Below are 22,846 nucleotides of genomic sequence, written 5' to 3'. Positions count from 1 at the left end.
CCAGACGATAATAAAAGATTAGGGTACAATAAATACACGTGTGACGGCTGGGTTATTTCTTACTCAGGATATCGTCTCATTAATTCCCTTCCTAGTAACCAGAGCGGGAACCGACGCTGTCAGCATCTTGTGAAGATAACTATTTCTGCTGACTACAGAGGGCAATAACGCATACAGACAGCTGGAGGTGCAATACGCGGAAAAACATGAAGAAGATAGCGGTTGTATAAACAACGCAGGTTTCCAAAAAAAAAAAAAAACGCTTCAGAAAGTAGGAAACCGAGAGGTTTAATCAACTGTGTCAAAAATGTGACGAAAAGTGAAATTTCACGAGCCGAAAAAAGTCGGACAACTGTATTTATTTACCAATTAGTAAATTCTATAAACAACACAAACACAACGAGTAAACCCAGTGAACTGAACTGTCCCCCCCCCCCAACCGAGGATACACACAAACCACGTACTGCCACACAAAAAAAACAGGAGGCAAAAACCTCCAAAATAAAAATAAAATTAAAAAAAAAAAAAAATCTCCAGCTTCTGCCCCATCGCTGCAACAATGTGGCAGTATTTTTAGTCGGCCTTTCCTTGCAGAAACCTAGCTAGGTTATAATTACTGAGAGCTTTGTGACTGCCATGTGACAGAAGTACTATTGGTAGAGCGCTGGAGATCCAAATATAGTCTCCGTACCAGGCAAGAAAATAAAAGAACAAGGGTCCTGGATCCAGAAAAAAAAAAAAAAAAAAAAATGCAGAGAAAAAAGATAACATTGATTACCGAGTGGCCGTCCAAGATAATGCCTTATCAAAAAAAAAGGTTTGGGTGCAGTTTGCAGCGGCTACGGCTGCAAACTGCAACAAACAGTCTGGGGTTTTAAGATCCAGGGAAATCTGCGGCTTGTGCTGCTTTCTTCAATTTCCTCCCACAACTGTTTTGTGTTGGCGCCGATCTTCGTGTGATGTGGTCATTTTGTCAAATTTGTGGATTTAAGTGATAACAAGCCACAGGTTTTTCTGCTTTTGTTTTTTAGCGCTTGTTGCGAGTTTGTGAAACTGAAATGAAATCTGCTGCAGCCTATATTTTATACACACATATATATAAAAAAAATCATCTTGTATCATGTTTGTATCCCTCTTCAGGGCTGGGTTGGCTCTGTATTTAGCTTAAACACACTGTACTGGTTCCTGCGGGCCGGTCTGTGTTGCTATGTATAGGCTTTGTTATGGACAGTATCACTTGACTAGGCCTGGTCTTTCTGTGTTGTTTGCCTCGTCTTTCCATAAAACAAAGACCCAAGCATGAAAACACACACAGACACACACACAGCAATATGTTGAGGGACAGTTGATGCTGGGGGGGGGGGGGGGGGGGGGGGCCTCGGGCCTCAGACCCCACGTGGTTCTGGGTCACATGTTGCTGCCCATTGAGCAGAAAAAGGGGGCAAAGGGGGACGACGGTGACGGTGGGTTATTAAAACGCTTCATACTGGAGTTCTGCAGCATCTTCCCTTAGACCGGACGGCTTTTAGAGAGCCACAACAAACAAATAAACAAACACAAATACCATAAAATAAGTTATGACCCATTTAAAACTACTTGAGAGTTGCATTCAACTGTTAAAAAACTAAAAAAGTTGCAATGATGCTGAAATAAAAGCTGGAAAACGAGTCCCCTCCGACAGACTGACAACCTTCACGCCAACCACACAGCACCCAGCCTCATGTGCTCATTTGATAATTGGGTTGACTTTTTACAAATAGCGGACCATCTTTAATTAGCAGTGCACAGGATCCGATCAATAGTTTCCATATTTTGAGCCGCTCGGGCCCAGCATAATGGACTTTCACTTTAGTCTCCCAACCGGCTGGTGACAGCGCTTTAAAAAACTGGCTGCAGCAGCAGCAGCAGCGACAACAACAACAACAACGCTCCCTCCTCCGTTTTCTAGCTGCTGAAGTTTCATGTAAATGTTTTTTTTTTTTCCCCCGTTAGGAATATGCAAACCGTTTCTTTATTGGACACTTGATGCACCTTCGGGTTTTCGTTTGTGGCGATCAGAAAGAATAAATAAAAGTGACATTCATTTATAAATATACAGGAGAACGGTGAACGTGAGCGACAACTTTCACTGTAGATGAATTAAAAAGGAAATAAACGCCACAAATAATAAATAAGTAAATAAATTTAGAAAAAAGTATACTAAAAATGACAAGATACCAATTAATTAATTAATTGGCAGCGTGGATTAAAATAATAACTAAATGCATTATTTGTTAATTTTTTGATAATTGTGTCCCCTCTGTTAATGATTAAATTTCAGAAAAGTATCCGATCTCTACTTCTGTCCAACTACTTTGAACCAAATGTTGAAGTTACGGACAGAGACGAGAAGCAAACTTGCATATTAGAAGGGTTGTTAATGATATTTAATCATGTAATTTGTTTGTTCAATGACAAAAATAACTGTAATAGTCATAAAATAAAAAATTGAGAGGTGAGTATTATAATTTAAGATCAGTCCAAGACTCTAAACGAGTGTCTAAACCGGGATCCGATGCTGCCTTCATGCTTCATCTGTCCTCTCTTACAAAACACACCCAGTATCCTAACAAAACCAGCGGCGCAACGCAGCTCATCACATAACACCAACTGTCAGACGCATTGAGCTGGTGCAGCGCGCGGAGCCACGTGCGGCGGCGGCGGCGGCGGCGGCGGGACGACGCGAAAAAGGAAGGCGGAGCCGCGCCGAGGATCCTGGTCACCTGGTGGAAAGAGCTGAGCCCCGGGTTCAACTCATCCATCCAAACAGGAACACCGAGCAGTTTGGGAGATGGATCTGAAACTAGACAAATCCATCAAGGGCTCAGTGGGTACTTCCTAAATATAGGAGCACGAACGGAGACACTCCTGAAAGTCAAACCAAATCTTGTGTAAACAAAAGTGCCTGCTTTATCTCAAGGCCGCCAATTCGCCTTCCAGGGTCCGCATCAAGTCATGGTTTTGAAAGGTGTTGTATAAAAATGTAAAATACATTGTAATGCCCTTTTGTCTCTGCTCAGTGTCTACGTGGACCATTACATTAACTCTGTTTAAAATAGACTCGGGCCCCCAAAAAAATCCCGAGCTGCAGCGGGAAACACGAGGGCTCCTCGTCGGGGCCTGAGCCGAGTCCCATGCGGAGAGCTCCCTGAATACAGTTCTCACTGTGAAATTGACTTATGGGTTTCACTAAATAATATTGAAGCCCCGGGGAATCGATACACTATCTGTCAGCCTGCTGAATTAGTCTGCGGGCCAAAAATAGAAAAAAATCCCAAGTAAAAATAGTTTAATCGACAATATCGAGCAGGTTTCAATTCTCTCGGACCGTAAACAACAGCAAACCTCCACGTCGAATTAGTTGTTCCGCTTGGAAGTCAAACCGCCCGACCCGGTGAAAATGAGCTTTTCCTCTTTTCCCCCTAATCAAATATCAATAACCAATGACTAATATCAAAACAGCGGAGTCTACAGTGTCAGCGCAGACTGCACTGTTGCGACACACCAACTATTGGCAATTACCACACGAAAAGAAACGCAAGAAACAAATTAAATCTAATTAAAGCCGTCAGTTTTTATTTTAAGATTTAAAAAAAAAAAAAAAAAAACACTAGTTTCAGCCTGAACTCGAGCTGATCTGAGGCCTGCGTGCCTGTTTGTGTAGTTCTCAAACCGGCCTCCGGGTGGCATCCCTTCGCTCCTGCTGCACACAAGCCTCTCTTCCTCACTGACCCTGCCTGGTTTTAGCAGCTGGGTTCCCATGGCAACCCCAGTCGGTCCATACCACTCCTCTCCCTCTCCCTCTCTATCCCTCTATCCCCCCGTCTCTTCCTGAGCCAGGCTGCACTTGTATCCTTCCATTCCCAGACTCTCCCATACATCAACACAAAGCAGAACCATGCTCTGTGCTAGCTTTATGCTCTCTATGTGTGTCACTGCGCTCTGTGTGTGTGTGTGTGTGTGTGTGTGTGTGTGTGTGTGTGTGTGTGTGTGTTTGACGGCAGAGCAGCAGAAGCAAATTTAGGCTTATGAAGACAGATTATTTTACAGGGCTACCGTCTCAAGCGCGCGGCTAAAAATAAGTCAAATTTTCAGTTTCAGAAAGAAAGAAAGAAAGAAAGAAAGAAAGAAAGAAAGGGGGGAGGAATGTTAAGATGTGGCGTGTAAAGAGACACAAAGTTAAAACTTGACAGCTGCGGCAGCGGAGACGAATTACACGAACGGAGTGATATAAAGTTCGGAGCCGAAAACTGCGGGAGTAAGTGACCGCTGAGGACGCTACAGGTCTTGTTTTATGGCCCCGAGTGGCGTCTGTAAACTGTGGCGACGTTGTGGTGGCCTTCACGGACGAGGGGTGGAGGGGGTGGATGGGTGGAGGGGGTGGAGGGGTGGAGGGTGGAGGGGGGGGGGAGTGGCGCGCGATGCACCGCACCCACCAAAAAAAACAGAAGCTTAAAACACACTGTGGACAGTTCACAGACACCTCTGTGTCAGAAACAAATTACCCAGATAGTTTCCGGTGTCGTTACTGTGATATGAGCTCATCAAAGGAAATGAAAGTGAAATGACGACACAAAGTAATGCAAAGTCATTCATTTTTGCAAATAAACAGGCAGGAAGTTGCTAATTTGAAACTAGATATAAAAACACATTTGAACTAAATGCTAAATATTCAGATTCTGTTTATTTTGACTTAAAGTTTATTGGTATATGTCATTAAATTGCTAGTTTTGTGTGAGTTACAGCCTAAAAAATGTAACATATTAAGTTTCAAATCATAGTGACGGAACAAATTAAATTAAATACCAAACCAGACGCTCAGGTGTTAAGAGACAACAACTTGACGGGGAACATTTAGGTACATTACGCCTTTGTTTAAACTGTAGCTGCGCTGGTATTACATTTCTGAATAAATATTGCTTAAAAAAAACACACCACGACAAAAGAACGGGAGGAGGTTGCATATACTCTTACTCCTACTTTCTATTTCTGACTGTAAAGTAGAAAAGAAAAAAAACCTAAAATCCCAGTTTACCTACAACAATAACTCCTCCAACAAAAATCCACCAAAACCAGTAAACCGATGTTTACTCGAGTTAGCCACCGAGCCAGGTTCCTTGGGCCTAGCGTGACGAAACACCCCACAGCAAACCTCTGTGACACAAAAATATAAAAAAGTCTCTATTAATAGGCTCCTGACCCCCCTCCCACCCCGCCGCATTCCACACGAGGTGAAAGTTGAAGCTTGTTTAACTAGTGGCTAAGGTGGAGGGAGACCTTTTTTTTTTTTTTTTTTTTTAGCCTGGGTGTGGCTGGAGGACGACCGCTAGCCTCAGAGCTAGTAGCAGCAGCAGCAGCAGCAGCAGCAGCAGCAGCCGGGGGCCTGCTGCAGGCTTTTTTTAAAAAAAAAAAAAAAAAAAAACCTGAGCTAGAGAGTACAACACCAGCGCCAACGCACCGAAAGGGGCTTTGAAAATCCCCCCCATGTGATACTAAAACATGCTAATGTCAGAGCTAAACACACGTGGTCATGTGGTCTTTGATGGATTTCGCTCTGTGCTGCTCACTCTGCTCGGCGGCGGCGGCAGCAGCAACAGGGGGAAGGAGTGTGGGAGCCCCTGTCATGATTAGACAGCAAAATGTCTCCTTGCGTGTCAAACCCCTGCTTTGATCAACCCCCCCCCTCCACCCCTCTCCACCCCTCACCTCCCTCCCTCCCTCCCTCATCGTCTCTCTGTCTCTAGCGGTGGAAGAAAAACTGCTGTGTGTGAAAGGCATATGGCTGCGTTCGAAACGATTTCTTTAAGGGGAGAGAGGTATGGCGGCCGGGGGGCCGAGCGTATAGCTTCGCTCTCGTGCGCACACATATACGCAGTCGCACGCACGCACAAAAAAAAAAAAAAAAAAAAAAAAAAAAACCCAACACAGAGGCGTTTTGTGTCTCACCTTCTGCTACTGACCTTCCCTTTGTTTACAGCGCATTGCCGGGATACTCCCTTTGATTCGGCTGCGCACACGTGACCCGAGCCAGTTTCTGCTCTGCAGTGCTGCTGCTAAAAATAGCCTCAGCTTGCCCTGGCTCCACAGCTAGTTTACATAAGCTCTAAGGGGGTGGGGGGGGGTGGTGGTGGTGGAAGGGGAGGGGGAGAAAAGGGAGCGACAGAGGGGGGAGGAGGAGGAGGAGGAGGAGAAGGGGGGGGGTCTCAGTGAGGAGAGAGACAGAAAGATAGGAGGAGTAATAGGGGGAGGAGAGGGGAGGGTGTCTATGGACGACCATTCCACGATCTCTGAGCAGGGAACCTGCAGCAGACTGTGTCTTTTACACTCCTGGTCAACAGCAGGGTGTGTGTGTGTGTGTCTGTGTGTGTCTGTGTGTGTGTGTGCAGAGGGAGACAGAGAAAGGTGTATATGTATGTGTGTGTGTGTGTGTGTGTGTGTGGTTGACACACACAGATATCCGCCATTCACGAGACTCGCTCTGTGTGTGTAAAATGGACGCACAGTTTTTTAAAACCCAAAAATAAAAAAATCTATTTATAGCCGCAATTCCCCCGTCTTTAAGTGGGACGTTTATACTCGGAACGTATCTGCAGCCCCGGCTCAAAACCAACCGAGCACTAAACCGACAAAAATAAATAAATAAATAATAAATAAAAAAAAGAAGAACGAGTGACACAGATCTGCACGCAAACAACGCTTCTTCTTCTTTTAAGGAACGGGTTTCTCAAAACTACGATTATTTGTCGGTGTCTTTCTAATGGGGGTTGAAACTCGTCGACCAAACAGATGCTGTCACAGCCTCTGGTCTCTAGAAACAAAATAAAAACACACTAGTGGCGATGCAGCTAATCTTGTGACATGTAGCATGTTATGCTGGCCCGGCTTTAGGCTCTCTCCAGTGTTTTCAGGCCGAGCCTTTTCCTTTTCTTTTCTTTTCTTTTCTGGGCCCCGCGTCTACAACTTACCAGAGAAAAAAAACTACAGGAGAAGAAGCACACAGAAGAAGAAGAAGAAGAAGAAGAAGACGGAAGTTAAAGCGATGCCCTCCGTCTGTAAAGATTTTAGGCGCACGCACTTTTGAGAAAAAAAAGGTTCGGCGTTCTCATGCGCTCTGCAACATCCTCTCTGCTGTCGCTTTCTGGGCCTCCAGAGAGGACGGGACAGAGACAGAGAGACACACAGAGAGACACAGAGAGGGAGAGAGAGAGTCCCAGTCCCACAGGGGGCTCTAACAACCTTAAGGACAGTGGTTTGTGTAGATGGGAGTCCCACCAAGCTTCCAGTAGATCAGATTCTACAGTTCAGCTCCGAAAACCACTCCTTCCTTTTCCTTGGAAATGTCGTACACAAACACACACACACACACACACACACACACACACACACACACACACACACACACACACACACACACAGAGCCACACACGCTCGCAGATATATCCAAACATACACACTTCCATAGTGCCCCCTTTGATCATTCCCTCAGTCATCTGACAGCAGGGTCATCTGATTTTAACAGGCAACGCAAAGGCTTTTGTTAATCTGGATTAAGGTCCTTCCGCAAACTCCCGTTTACGAAGAAAACTGAACCGTCTTCATTGTCAGCGCCGACGCTACTGTGATATGGATACGGCAAAATAAACAGACGTGTTTATTTATTGTCTCGTTAAAAAAAAAAAAAGGCAAAGAGGCCTGAACTGAAGTAATTTAGGCGGGTTTTTTGGTTTGTTTATTAAACACTCGACGACTAAAACGCAGAAGAAGAAGAAGAAGAAGAAGAATGCAATCTGATGAAGTTGATGGGAATTTTTAAATAACAATTTGAATGTGGAATAAGGACACATTTTCACTTGTGCTAACACTGTTGTAGCAACACGATGATATAATATATATTGTTACAATATTTGTATATTTCTCAGTATTTAATATTTTTAACTTTCTTGTGTAAATAAAACCTTTTTGCACTATTTTAAATATAGTTTTTGCAGTGAAAAGGAGAAACTCTCCACTTTCTACACACTGTATAATGACAATAAGGGGCATTTTATTCTATTCTATTCTATTCTATTTGTGTTTGTCACTGTTTTGTTGTCCGTCTGGTTTGAAATAAACTACTCGAATTGATTTAAAAAATACTAATAATATGTGACTTTGCTCGTCTACCGTTTTTAAAGGACCGGTTTTATTTCCTCCTCGTCCCCGCTCACCTTTCACCGCACCTCTAACGCAGCCACAGTCATACCTCTCGGATGAGGGATCGGTTTATAGTGTCCTGCCTATGCAAGCCCTGACCTGCAAAATGAACATATTTGCAGAAAATCCTGTTTTCTTGACCGATCAGATAAAAAAAAGGCCTGTAAACAAACAGATCTGTTCAGACATGTCGGGAACACCTGGAGCTCTGGGACGGCTACGCTCATCCTTTTTTTTCGGTGAAAGTGAAACGCGGCGCGCATCACATCAGCACAAACGTTAAAGGGCCGAAGCAACTTATTAGTGACACACACACAAAAAAAAAAAAAAAAAAAAAAAAAAAAAAAGCAGCAGTGACATGCAGCCAGTGTATAAATATCACTCTCTCGGGCTCTTCCGTGAACATAAGAGGCTTCTTATTGAGGAGAGCCACTGTTTGTGAAGCGTAGCCCCTCTGTTTCTGTAAGCCCTTCAGGGGCCGGGGCTGCCTGACAATGCCGACCATTCTTAGCACTTTACAGCCCCAGATGACTGTGTCAGTGGCCCCCGGGCTGGTGACAGGGTCCCGTGACCAAGCACTACACCCCAGCCCCAACCCCCGAGAACCAGGCCCCGGCCTCAGACGCATCTGCTCATCCAGCCCCGTCTCCGGGACTCTCTGGGACAGATAGAAACTCGTCCCGTTCCAGCTGTTGTTTTCTCGATTCTGGGCCATCTTCGCAAAAACTGCACCTTAAACTGACGCCTCCACGCGTGGTCGATGCACGGAGGCTGTTTCAATGAATATAAAAGCGGATTCTAGTCAAGAACAACTGATTTTTTTGAAATATTATCATTAAGATGATGTAAATTCGAACCTGACCTGTTGTTGTTTAAAAGTGCTTTATAAATAAAGTTGGATTGAAACCGAGCCGTGAGATTTCATTTAATCAATCAACAGGAAATAAACTGACAACTGATTACTTTTACTTTTCAAAGTAAACTTCTGCTACCAAAGTTTTTTTTTTAAATATATAAAACTAAGAACTAGTAGTGGATGAACTGTATTATAACACAATAGATCTTTATTGTCATTAAAGGAGCTCAAATCTAAAAGGAACAAACAGAAACAGTCATCGCCTAGAAAACCGTACATTGCACATCATTTTTTTTTTTTTATAGCATTGACGGTTGTTATGGCAGTTGAATATAAACTGTGTTTTAAGCATTTTAGCCAGATTTCCCACTTTAAAAGGATTAAAAATAAGTCTTGCTTGTCAAAGACTTGCAACTAATTCAGTCCGGACATGATGTTGTGATTTTTAACGGATCGGTTTTAATCTTGAACAATCTGACATTTGTCTCAGTGTGAAGGATGAGTTGAGGCAAAGTCTTGTTTTGCTGCATTCATGAGTATATTTATTATTGCGTGTGTTAAAAGGGGCAGCACTCCTCGACGTTGGGATTTCTGCCTGTAATTAATTCTAGTTTCATTTTCTTCAATAAAACACAGTAATAAAGTCATTTGAGTGGACAGGTACATACAGGCAAGTAGGGCTACAGCTAATTACCACTTTTTTTATGTCAAATTACAGTGAATACATCCAAGGTAACATATTTACATTTCTCAAAAACATAAATCATACTAGTCAAAGAAAGGCGTCTAATTCTCACAACTCAAAATATAAAGAATTGTTGCATCTTCATCACCAGTCGACTCAGTCATGAGTTCAAATTAAAATGGGAAAGTTTAGATATAATACCACTAAACTATATTTCAGTGTTTAAAATCTCATAATTCTCATTGTAAAGCAACATGTTTTACATTTAACACCAGAGGTCTTCAACATTATTCAGACCAGGGACACGAAACTGATGGAGACATTAAGTAGAGACCCCCTCCCTACTATATGTGTTTTATACCAAACTCAGCCTAGTGCTATTTATAAATAAACATTAATATTATCATTTTGCCTTCAATATTAAGCTGTTTTTAAATTTTATTAAATGGAATTAATTGATTAATTAATTGACAGATTCAAGTTGTAACTTTAAACACAACAGCTAAATGAAGTAGATACAGTGAATCACCAAAACATTCAGGCCGATGGGAGCTAGCTGCACTGTTAGCTTCTCTTCTGCTAATATTACAGACTGAACAGGCTACCGGGCAACTGCGGGGAACCTGATAGGGTCAGCGTGTAACATGCAGCCTCGTGATTGGCTCACCAGTGAAAGGGGCGGGGCCTACTGTGCACAGGAGGCTTCGATCGACAGGTCACGGCTAGCGCTGTAGAGACAGCTGCTGTATCGCTGAATGAGTGAAGTGCTGACTGAAAGATAACGTTTTCTGCCTCCATTTATACGTTTTATATACTTTTACAACACACTTTTTATACTATTAACTTTAGTTTTTACTAAAATATGTTGGATTCGCATTATTGTGTATTTAAAGATATTTAAATTTGTGGGGGAAAATTAAAAAAAGAAAATATATATATATATAAAATGTCCATTCAACCAAAGATTTTGTGACCCTCCTGCAGTACCTCCGTGGACCCCCTAGGGGTCGCAGACCCCCTGTTGAAGACCCATGCCCAACACTAAAGCTGACAAATGAAGCACATTAGCATCACTTATTTACCAACAATCAGGTAAATCTGTTAATTCCAATGACCTGAAAAAGCGTGGGGTTAAATAATCTTTTATTTGTTTGTTTTTTTGACACAAAAGGAACAAAGAAGGGAGGCTACGTTTGCTACATCGTACTTAATAATAATAATAATAATAATAACCAATAATGGACTCAAGCTAGCATCAGCTCTATCTCCATCTCTGTCCCAGGCCTCATTCTGTTCGCAGGAATAAACCCCCAGCTGCATCGCTCAAACGTTTCATAGCCTCATTTCTTCACTAACCCTCCCTGACTCCAGCTACATCACCATCCAGGGCAGCTCTCATCTGGCTCAGTCCGCTGCCGCTGCAGCCATCAATGAGGACACTGACACGAGAGGGTTTCACACCAGGGCCCCCGCAATCACCCACTAGCCAGACAAAGCTAGCACACACTACTAGCATATGAACTCGCTATAAGAACCTGTAACAAACATCTGCCAGCAAAACAATAAATAAATAAACGAGAGGCCTGGGAGTTCAGATTCGCATGTGAAAAGGTGTTTGATTTTTTTTTGCCGTTGACACATCCAAGGCATTGCAATGGAACCAGCCTGCCGCGGCCGAAAATAGCTCATAATCAATCAACTGGCAGACACATATCTGTGCTCTTAAAAAACGTATAACTGTGCGATGCAGAGCGCGGATCGATGGGTGACAGGATTCCAAAAGCATCGATAAGGACACGCTCTTTGGCATAACAAGCGCTCGTCATCGGCCCCGTACTTTATTTCCTGTGCCTCTGTCCGACGGGGTCGGGCCGTGCTGGAAAAAATATCTGCCAGTAGAGCAAGGTCTGTGAAGGACAGATGAAATGGCAGAGGTGCTCTGCATCTGCCTTCACAAACAGGAGCAAACATCCAACCAAACTCCCGTTAAAAAGTTGTTTGACGTCCCCGTCTGTTGCGTTCGAGTGTCTCTGCGCGAGGCTGTAACGACTGCGAATCTGTTCCGCCTGCAAACAGCTACGCGCAGGCCAACTTCCTCTTTAATTTACTCGCGGAGCAACTGAAATCACTCCTCCTATCACATTCACGATCTAAGACAGAGCCCACTGCACAAACACAAATCAGTGGATGTTCAATACGAGAGAGAGAGGGAGACGCGGAGAGAGCAGGTGTGCGGAACAATAGTAAAAGATGAAATGAAAGCTTTCTGGTCTGAGTCTGGGATTATACGAGGCTAAAAGTAGCTAGCACTGACAAACAACGAGGCGCATAGTATGAGACGGGCTCTCGGAGTCAGAAATACTTTTCCTGATCAATAGCCAAAACCACACAAGAGACCGAACATGGGCAAACGGCGGACGATACCAAAATACATTTGCTCTAATACAACCTGCGTCCAATCCAATGACCTTTGCTCCTTTCATTTTAACCCAGTTGGCGGCCGCAGACATCTGCAGCGTTTCACTACTTCCAGGACGGCAGCAGTTAGTGTAGTTAAGTGGTCATGACAACAATAGGTGTGTGCGCGCGCGTGTGTGTGTGTGTGTGTGGTCCTTTACACACAGACATGTCTGCTGCCATGTAGGACAGAGTATCTATGAATGCCCTCCATCCACAGGGTTCAAACGCAGGTTAAAAACTGAGACAGGAAGTAAGCGAGAGGCCGCGCAGTCTGACAAATTCCAGACTTCAATCAAACACAAGGGTGCTGACAATAGACCTGCACGGCTGTGTTTCTCCTGAATAGTAAGATTTCAAAATGCACTAGAAATGTACAAACAGTTCCGCCGGCTCCGAAAAAGTTTGACAGGCATTGAAATGGTGCGGCCCTTTTTTTAGAACCAGTGACCACAGACTAATATATCACATTTCAAGATGTTACTTCCTAGAAAAGCAGTAAAGTGAACTGCCATTTAAAAAGAAAAAGATTTTTATCTCTCTTTCTCTCTTTCTTGCTGAAATCCCACTGATTATTACTAGTATGCATGAGCGAATTAAACTTCTTTACTTGATGTTGATTTATCGACCGCACGTACAACTGCCCACCAGCTGTTAGCCAATCAGGAGCGGCGACACAATGGCCAGAGAGGCAGCGATAGGAGGGTACGGACGTGGAGAGGGAAGAATAATTGAAAAATGAATGAAGAGTAGGAGTAAACTGGTCTCAAAAACAATTAAGCATCAATCATTTGGCAGCATTTTAGGGATTCAGGACGGTGGCAGCAGCGCGGCAGCCAAGTGCAAAACCAATACATGTGAGAAAAGTCACACATGAACCAGTCAATATAAATACTGTAGGCTTTTCATTGTCTTCATTTTACTCTGTTAATGTTTACTCATGCCACAGAGCAGCGGTATTATCAGCGCCTCGGCCGGCTGCAAGCCTCAGCGGGTTATTGCCATGCAGAATATTCTTGCACATTTCAATATTCATAGGTCCACTGCATTTACAGACTTCTAACAAGGAAGTAATAAAGATTTGAAAAGTTTATGATGCCATGATGATACTGGAAAATGGACTAAAATAAACACGACGCGTTTTCTTTTTTTTTTTTTTTGTTTTGTAACATATCGTGCCGCCCTACCACACGCAGACACGGACTGACTCAGAGAAGACAAACACAGGCCGTGGACTGTAACAGCTCCACCTTACAGATTCATGTGACTCTCCAACCATCACCTGACTTTCCCCTCTCCTTTCTATGGAAGACGCTTACAGGCAGCGCAACGAGGGAAGGACTCGACCCCCCGAAGTCGAATTTAAGTTCAGAGGAGGGAAGGCGTTAGTGCGTGTCTTCTTTGACCGAACCCTAAGAGATACAAAGGGAGTCAACCGTTTTGGGATGGGAGGGGACAACTTCCAGAGCCTGCGCCGTGTACATGTCCTCATATTTACATGTGAATCCAGAGGTGAGTCAGAGAGGAAGCAGAAGGAGAGCACTGTAATCAGTGAGTCACTTTGCATATCCAAACTTCCTTTTACAGGCAACAGTGGGGCCCTCCGATGTGTACAACCAGCACCCTACGGTGCCCCGAGCTACTGTAGGAGCCTTCCAAACAGTCAGGGGCACCATGCAAAAGAGGCACCGGGCTACCGCGCCGAGCCACAATGCAAGTTATCAGTATTTCCCAACTTGCAGCAGCTACAACGCAATTGTATTGAGGAAATCTCGACACAGATAGCAGCAAAAAACCCAAATCATGACCCCGATAGGTTTCACCCAAACTCCACCACGCTTAGATTTAGTCCACGAGCGCCGCAGACGGAGCGCTAACAGTGACGTGAGAAACGCTAGCATTAGCATTTTCGTCAACTTCTACTTCCAGTGAATCCCACACGTGGGTATTAGAGGAGGCTTTTGCACAATGTTGCTGAGAAATATAAAACATGTTGACGTAAGAAGACATACGTATAGCTCTTCCCCTGCATCCGTCGCTCGACTTGCCACGCCCAGAGTAAACACATCTCAACCTCATTCCCACAGTGTGACACCAAAACACGCCGCAAAGCTTTCACCTCAAACACGACACAAAGTGGACGGACAAGCTGTGGGATGAGGGTATAGTTTAAAAGCTGAACCAGCTCCGCGTCCTGAAGCTGCACCAACAGCCCGAGCGCACACAGCAACGAGTTTGACGAAGCTCAAAAACGCTTTTCGAAGTAGTGAACTCACTATTGTGCGCAGTCGATGAGCTGGTATTCATTGGACCTCTCGAAGCATGCTTTCACTCCTTCGTCGTCCCACAGCTTCTTTGCGTGAACAAAGAACTCCTGAGGAAGAAGGAGAAAAAAAAAAACATTAAACAATATATAAAACACAGGTAAGTACATTACACTTAAAACAATCACACATTTGCTAGTTTTCGATCAAACCCGAAAGGAAAATCCAACATTATCCAACCATGAAATTTGCTGTAGTCAGATCTGCGGTGCATTATTTTGGTGTCCAGTGCAGAGAAGTGCAAACAGATGGGATGTGGGACACACGGAGCAGTTTGTGTTTTTTTGGGGGGAAAATGTGCGTCTGAGTCGATGGCGAACGTCTCACAACCACATCCGTTTGGTCACGAGGTCCGTAGTGGCTGCTGCTGCTGCTGCGTTTAATGCACACGAATGAGTCTGAATTCTGATTTTTTATTGCGTCTCAAAGTCCACAGCTGTTTTACACAGTATGAAAAGTTTGTCTTTCACTTCATGAAATCCCGTCAGTTACCTGAAGGCTCCGAGACAGATATGTTGATAATGCGCAGCCTCTGAATGCGGAAGTGTTGCACCAGGGTTTAGTGCGAGTACGCATGACCGGCCGCCATGTTTACCTTCAGTAAATCACCTGAACCTGACACCAAGCGGCTACAAAATATCCACACACACATTTGCACTAGTTATGTCGCTCCACTACGACCCTACAGCCTCCTCTTCACCGCAGGCTTTTACCAAAATTGCTGAATGTATTATAAATGGCTTCACTATTAATTCTTAATTTTTATTTATGTCGTCATTAATTCACTTTTAAAAGAAGATCTTATGTGCACCATCCACACAACAACGACAACAACAACAACAACATGACATCCTGGTGATACCTTCCTCCATTTGCTGAGCTACTGGCTGAGAGGTTTATGGATCATCTGATTTATCATTTTGTGAACCAAAATAGCAGCCGTGCACATGGAGCCTGTGCTACCAAGTCCTGCCACTGTTTGCTGGCAAATTTAAAAACATGGCCAACAAACCAAGGGACATTTATCATGAGAAACCATTCGACTACACCGAGTTCAATCAGCATTTCTGCCCAACACCATCACTTCCTCGATGAAAGGATACCAAGAATTTCCTGTACAGGAAGTACTAGGCAATCTTCTTCCTCAACAGGTATTATGGTGCTTTCCATTTGCACCGTTCCAAAGTTGGATTTTCTACTCGGAAAGAATCGGAGACTTCTCACTAACCCTGAGTTGAGTTTCCAAGATGGCCGCCCCGTGTGTAAACAGTAATTAGAAGCTCTTTTTTTTTTTTACAGTGTAATGTACGTTTTTCACATGTTATGTTGCCCTAACAGTGGTTAAAAACAACAGCCTGGTTAAACCAAAACAGAGCCAAACACCATCGTGGCAAACTGTGATTAATGGTGTAGTTTTTTTCTACCATTAAAACTTTTGAGTTTTTTTTTTTTTTTATAAATTTCTGCCTCATGTGGTCTTGTAAATGTCATCACTGTAAATAATTGAAGTAAAAAAAGAAAACTCATGAGTTGGTTCCAGTTATCTGTTCGATTTACAATTTCTGTAATTTAAATAGGGTGGGGTGAAATAATATTAGTTAATTTGAAGAACTTTTTAAACACTTTCACTCTGCACTCAAAAACTGTAAATATTGAACATACCAAGTTATATTCGGACAAGGCGAGAGCTTTCATGGATACACCTAGTTTTCCGACTTCTGTAACTGGAACGGCGATAACTCAGGTGTGGCGTCGTTCCCGACTCCGAACTCCCGAGGTAAAAGGAACGCACCCTTATTTCCAGAGGAACAGTTTGACAGATTTTATCCGTGTCGATGCAAAGGAGCCGACTGTATAGGAACATCCACGTTTTGGACGTCCAATCTAAATACGTCGGATGTCTCAAGGAGTCAAGACGACTCAGTTTCCAAAGGTCACATTCACCGTGTTACATTAAACTTAAATATTCCATCTTTTTTCTTGTTTTTATGTCACAAAATGTGTGCGACCCTAAGTGGGACATGTATCCAGCACCTACATGAAATGCGGACTACGTAGTATTTACAAAAGAGCAAAAAAACAAAAGTACAGTACAGTAATAGGAGTACTATTCACTGGTCAATTTATACCTGGCCCTAGTAGAAGAGGAATGTGATCTGAGTTTTTCATTCACTTCCTTGATACAGGTTTATCCAGCAGTTCCTGAATACAAACTCATGACTTCCTGGTCACAAGTTCTTTTCTCTGAACTCTTAAGCTAGAGCAAAAAAAAAAAAAAAAAAAAACTGGTACAGTTCGATGCTGTGGCTTCATTATGATTCATTTTCAGGTGACGCTTTAAAAAAAACAAACAGAACCTGTTAAGTTCGTCCCTTAAATATTCAAATGCAACTTCCACTCCTGCCGTGCAAAATCGATCCATAGGCGTGATCCTGTAAAATAACTATACATAGTCTCAGCGCCTCAGCTGACTTCCTGCTCCTGGACAATGGGGAGCATTATGAGGGGGGAGGCTCATCTTATCAATGACTTTAAGACGTTTCCCAGGATTCTCTGTATGCCCTAAACAAAGATGATTGGGCTAATATCCCTCGTCGGCTCCTGTGCACATGTCTTTTTCCAGACGGGCTCCTCCTCTAGCCTGGAACCACCACATGACTCTCTGCACTCGGCTCTGGCTCTGCGCTCCGACCAGGGGGGAGAGGCTGAACGTAGCCCCGAACCAGAGAGCGAGGAGGGAGAAGGAGCCTGATAAATGATCACATGCTCGGGGAGATCTCCTCTCGGCAGATCCGGTGATTAAGTTCAACATGGAGAAAATCCACTGATCCAGTCCCTCACAGAAAAGTCTCCCAGAGAAACAGACGTTGATATTTGTTTACTTTTTCGTTATGCGGACTCGCACTGCAGTGCACAAGGAAGGAATATCCGTCAGGAACGAGCTAAACGCGATGCTAGCTGGTTGAACCGAAGCGTGCTACGCTAGCGCTAACCACGGTTCAGCTTTCTGCAGCATTATACCTGCTACGCTCGCCTGACAAAAGAAAAGAGGGGGGCCTTATTTGCTTTCTTGCCTTTATTTGCTTCCATTTATCACTTTATTTAAACCCACCTCGACTGAAATCAGCCGTCAATCTGACAAAAAAAATGTTGACATCGAGCGAGGTTGAAACCCTAAAAAAAAAAAAAAAGGGCCCAACGTCGAGGAGGAGGAGGAGGAGGAGGAGGCTGCCTAGCACTGGGACTCGATGGAGGGAGGATGAGGAGGAGAGCGTGGAAGGGGCAGATAGAGATGGGTGGGGTGGTGGTGGTGGTGGTGGTGGTGGGGGGGTAGAAGCCGAGTATGGACCTCAGGGCTCTTTTCCACAGAGGCGTGTGACACTGGGCCTTTGAATAAATGCAGTGTGTGCTGCAGTGCCCTACAGAGGAACTGATAACACAGAAAGAGACCAGGAGGGAATTTGCTTTAACACAAGTTCTCTTAACTCTTTCCTTTCCTTTCCTTTCCTTTCGCCACCAGTCCACTTCCAGTCCGACCCCCCCTCCACCCCCACCACCCCCTCCCCTTTCTCCGATCAGCAGCCACGAGACGCTCAATCTCCCTCTTTCTGTGGCGGCTCCGCGAGAAACCGACCCTCGGTTAATCAAGTCGCGTTTTGTGATGTGTCACTTTAATCATATGGGTCAGGCTCAAAAACAAAATGGCCTACATCTCACTCAACTTGCCAGGACGAAGTTGCGGAGCGAACGCGCCTCCTGGAAAGACTCCCTCTTGGATCTGAACAGTGTATATCGGCGTTAGATAACCGTCACCCAGAGGTACCTGACATTCGAGGGTCACGTCAGTTAACGAGTGCGGACAAATTTGGCTTAATAAAAAAGAGGAAGAAATCATCTTTCATAACACGGTTCCCTCAACATCGGGGACCCTCAAGTCACCAATTAAGAGGAAAAGCAAACTTCTAGGACTCAAAACGTTCCATCGCGATGCTAGAAAGGTGTTACCCCAGACGGATGTAGTGAAAAGACAGAGAATTTTTATAATCCAAAGTAAAAAAAAATAAAAATAAAAAATAAAAAATGCACCGTCAGCTTCACCGATGATGCGAATGTGCACATGTCAGAGCACGGACTCAAAGAAGCTCGTTAGTACAGTAACCTTGCACCCAAACAGCTCTGGGTGGGGCTGGACATGACATGCAGCTCACCTCACATTTCACAACAGACCAAACAAACTCCTGTGGGCCAAATCCTGCTCCTTTTGTTCCACGGCGTATAAAAATAACATTAACGGGTTTCGAATGATGCACGATAGCTACAGTGGCGTGCTTGTTTCCAGCAATAAACGGCGGAGCGTCGCCCGCTGCATGCTCGTCTGATAGAGAGAAAGAAAGTACACGGTGCGAAACAGGGGCCATGGCTTATTTGAATTTGCTTCACTTGAGTTGACAGACACTGTCGAGTGGCTAACATTGCAGCCGCGGTGGCATTTGTTTCCATTTGCATAGACGACCGTTTGCGTCGGTGCTTTCCTTTTCCATGACTCCACTGTTATCCCGGGCTGCGGGCAGGAATAAGGTGTTTGTAAAGGGGTGCTTTGATTATAAAATGATTAGCAGAATGAGGCGTGTCGATTTACATACGAGACAAGTGGAAAAATTTTTTTGTTTCCAGTCATAAAAATGTGCGCAAATCGAATTTCAATCAACTAAAATCTACCTCCTGTGACGATGCTGCTATTTCTGATGCGTCTGTGAACCAACAAACTTAAAAAAATATATTTCATTTTTGACGGCAATGTGTGTCAACTTCAAACGTAACTTCATGTCTTTTTAGGTTTAGCTGTAAAACTAAACAACGAATCAATCGGTTAAAAGATTATCCATCAGTAACCATCAGCTGTACCATTATTCACTATCTAACACTATCTGACAAACTCAGCCACACTGTTCCTCAACTTAGCCAAGCCGTCTATGAGCTACTGAAATCATTTAAAAACAAAAAACTTTATTTGATACTTGATTTCAATAACAAACACCAACCAAAAAAAAAAAAAGAAGCAAGTTTCTTAGAAGTTTCTAAGTTTCGTATCTGACTAATTGTTTTCTATGTGGGCAGAAAGTGAACAGTGACACACAAGTAACTACAAAGTTGTAGCCGAACCAAACCTATACCAGTTTGACAACTACTCACATAATTTAAACAAACTGACCAAATTTCCACCTTGGGATAAATAAAGTATCTACCGACCTACTTGTCTGTCTACCTGCCTAACTACCTAACTACCTGTCTATTATTAGTTTTGAGCCGTTAATTCGACAAAAAGGACAAATTACAAAAACAACAATGGGCAGGTTAGTTGACAATAAGTAAAAAAATTAAATAAAAATAACTGCATCCCTACAGAAAGTTTCTCTTTGGTCTGTGTTGCCATTAACTTACACAGCAAGTCATTCAGAGAAACGCAGGAAACCAAATATCACTGTCTGCCTCCTCTCACCCATCACCCAGGCAATGACATCACCTGTCCAAAATGTTCCACCTTTTTTTCGAAACGGAACGGCGCCGAACAGGTGAAAGCCCCTCGTTTCCTGATTGGCCCGAGGTTCCTGCGCTCGGGCGTATTGGGTGTCACGCCTGGTGGCACTGAGTGACAATGCAGTGGTGACACTGACGGCACAAAGTGAAGCCCGAGACCGATGACAAGCACGGGCGCTCCGAACAGAGCCATGTTGTTCCCCGTCGCCGTAGACGGGCCTGGGAACCCGACGTCGAGTCTCCACCCCCCCAGCCCTCACAACACAGAGCACAGCGGCGCTGTTAGCGCTCTCACTGTCGGGGGCCACGTCAGGAAATTAACACCCAAATATTTTTAATGGATATCCTTGTGATGTAGCATTAAATAAAGTTGCTGAGAGGGCGGCTGGGAAACATCACGCCAAGATGTAGGCTCGCCGTGTGAAAACGATACCACTTTAAGGACGCGGCTGTACAGCGTGTGCTTTTGTGGGTTAGGCCCGAGTACCTTATTCTGATAGGTCTCGACTTTAGTCAGATTTTGAGGCCTTTTCATCCAAAAAATAAAATAAAATACATCCCAGTTTGATAAAGAAACATCTTCAAATGTCTTTCGTTTAAACATATTCCAGATATTTATAATGGTATAAAACAGAGGGGGAAAGGCAGCCATGAAAACGTCTTAAACAGCTGATCAATTATTAAAACAGTTGCCGATTATCTTTCCTCCTATCGATCCATTTCAGCTCCAACAACAAGCTCCAACATTAGTGGCTTTGATACGAGAAGAAACAACAAATGTCGAAGTTGGAGCACGAAGAGAACAGGAAGTGCCTTCAATTCTGACACAACAATTGTCAAATTCTCAAAAAAAAAAAAAGAAAAAAGAGCAAGAAAAAGCTATACTTTCATCTGGTTCCTATAAAAGCCCACAAAACAAAAAAAAAAAAGAAAACTGTACATTCAAATGAGCGTATGTGCAGCTCTGTAGTAATTTCATGTTCCTGTTCTGTGGCGCTTGCTTGCTGCACAGCCGGTGTCAAACAAGGAACACTTTCAAAATTATGTAAAACATTATCTACATTTCCAACACATGACCCCGCGCTATCGAATGGCTGATCACACACACTGAAAAGAGTCCCACGTGCCCAAACTCGCATTCAAATCCACGTCCATCTGCTTCCATGGGGAGGAAAGGGGGGTGGGAATGGGGGGGGTCGAGCCTCCAGTGTGCACTCGCATGGACTAACTGTTGATCTCATGGAAGTTAGTCATCATTTACATCTTCACTCTTGATCTTCCTTGAACCCGACGACTGCGAGATAATCTCAAAAAAGCGGTGAATTAAAGAAAAGAGGGAGCAGCCGGGTCGGGGGCCGTATCGCCAGGATCTGCATTGTTGGACATCTCGGTCGTAAAAAAAAAACAGCGAACCCATACCATCACATACCACATGACGCCCACACAAACGCACATCTGCAAACGCGAGCCCCGAAAGAAAGTTTTTAAAAAAAACGTCTTACCTGTGAATAGTCGAAGTCGGAGAGTGGCGCTATGCTTTTGATGTATTCGATTCTGAATTGGTCCTCTGGGTTGGCTAGCGGGACTGGGGGTATTAAAGTGCTCATCGCAGACACTATAGTCTGCAAAGCAGGAGGGGGGGGAGACAAAACAAAAAACAAAAAAACAACAATAAGCATTAAGCGGGATGAAAAAAATAGCAGATCATAAGCCTGTATGATAATCAGTGAAATGGGATTGCGGCCGTGTAACAACAGAGACATTGAGCACATTTTCGGGGGGGGAAGGTGATAAAGGCTTTGAAACTCACCACTATGGCATCCTTCACGTTTTTCCGAATATCTTGGATTTTCTGTTTCTTTTCTCTGCGTGAGGCGAAGAAAGACACACACACACACACAGGCAGACCACACGGGGTTTATCAGCAAGGTAGTTTTGAGCAAGAAAAGGGGTTAAGCTCAGGTTAGACCGCAGGTAAAAAAAAAAAAAAAAAAACGCAAATGTCATCCTTCCTAGACAAGAGTGGACTGTAAATACCTCAAATTTACACATATATGTGTTGTTTTTTTTTTTTTGGTGTATGTGCAGATATATGCCTCTGACATGCACTGGGGCCCTGTTTAAAATAGACCAGTGTTAAGATCAATGCCATGCAGGGGCCTTGCAGCAAAACAAATCATCAATAGGCCCCGTGTCGATCAACCTTTCACCCTCTCACAGGAAACAAGAGAATTTATTTACCATCTATGTGACACTCGGATCAAAACATATGTCTGATGAGTGTGCAAAAGGAGGAAGAAAAATAATGGGGGCAGGAGAGATGTTAGCTGCCTTTCTTTTTTTTTTTTTTTTGCATGGGATACAACAGGGCCCAACAGGCGCTGCTGCTGCTGCTGCAGTGCTGCCTGAAGAAAATCCATTCAGAGGCTACATTCATGGCCTCGGCAGTTTTTATTCATTTACGACGGTCGTTCACACACACACACACACACACACACACACACACAAACGAGCTCTAAATGTAACACTTTGGGGCGTTTTTTTTTTTTTTTTTTTTTTTTTTAAATCAAACTTACTCCGCGTTGAAGCCATTGACGTGTAGGATCCTCATCTGCTTCACAATGGTGCTTTTTCCGGACTCTCCCGCACCTTCGACAGAGAAGAGAAAGAAAAAAAAAAAAAAAAAAAAAAAAAAAAAAAAACAGCGAAAAATACATGAAAATATGACCAAGAAAACGCACACATAAAAGAGGT

General features: G+C 43.7%; 1 protein-coding gene across 1 annotated transcript in view; it reads right to left on the bottom strand.

Moving 5' to 3' along the window:
- Positions 1–22,846, bottom strand: part of LOC125010400 (guanine nucleotide-binding protein G(olf) subunit alpha-like) — a 51,828-nt gene that overhangs the window by 12,485 nt on the left and 16,497 nt on the right. The window contains exons 2-5 of the mRNA XM_047588991.1: positions 22,669–22,741; positions 21,903–21,957; positions 21,595–21,714; positions 14,507–14,604 (exon numbers count right to left, since the gene is read on the bottom strand). Coding sequence (XP_047444947.1) covers positions 14,507–14,604; positions 21,595–21,714; positions 21,903–21,957; positions 22,669–22,741 — 346 coding nt within the window. The remainder of the gene's footprint in view (positions 1–14,506; positions 14,605–21,594; positions 21,715–21,902; positions 21,958–22,668; positions 22,742–22,846) is intronic.

The sequence above is a fragment of the Mugil cephalus genome, chromosome 7 (assembly GCF_022458985.1).
Source record: "Mugil cephalus isolate CIBA_MC_2020 chromosome 7, CIBA_Mcephalus_1.1, whole genome shotgun sequence".
NCBI classification, from domain to species: domain Eukaryota; kingdom Metazoa; phylum Chordata; class Actinopteri; order Mugiliformes; family Mugilidae; genus Mugil; species Mugil cephalus.
Note: the sequence above shows the minus strand (reverse complement) of the source record. Positions and strands in the feature narration are given on the sequence as shown.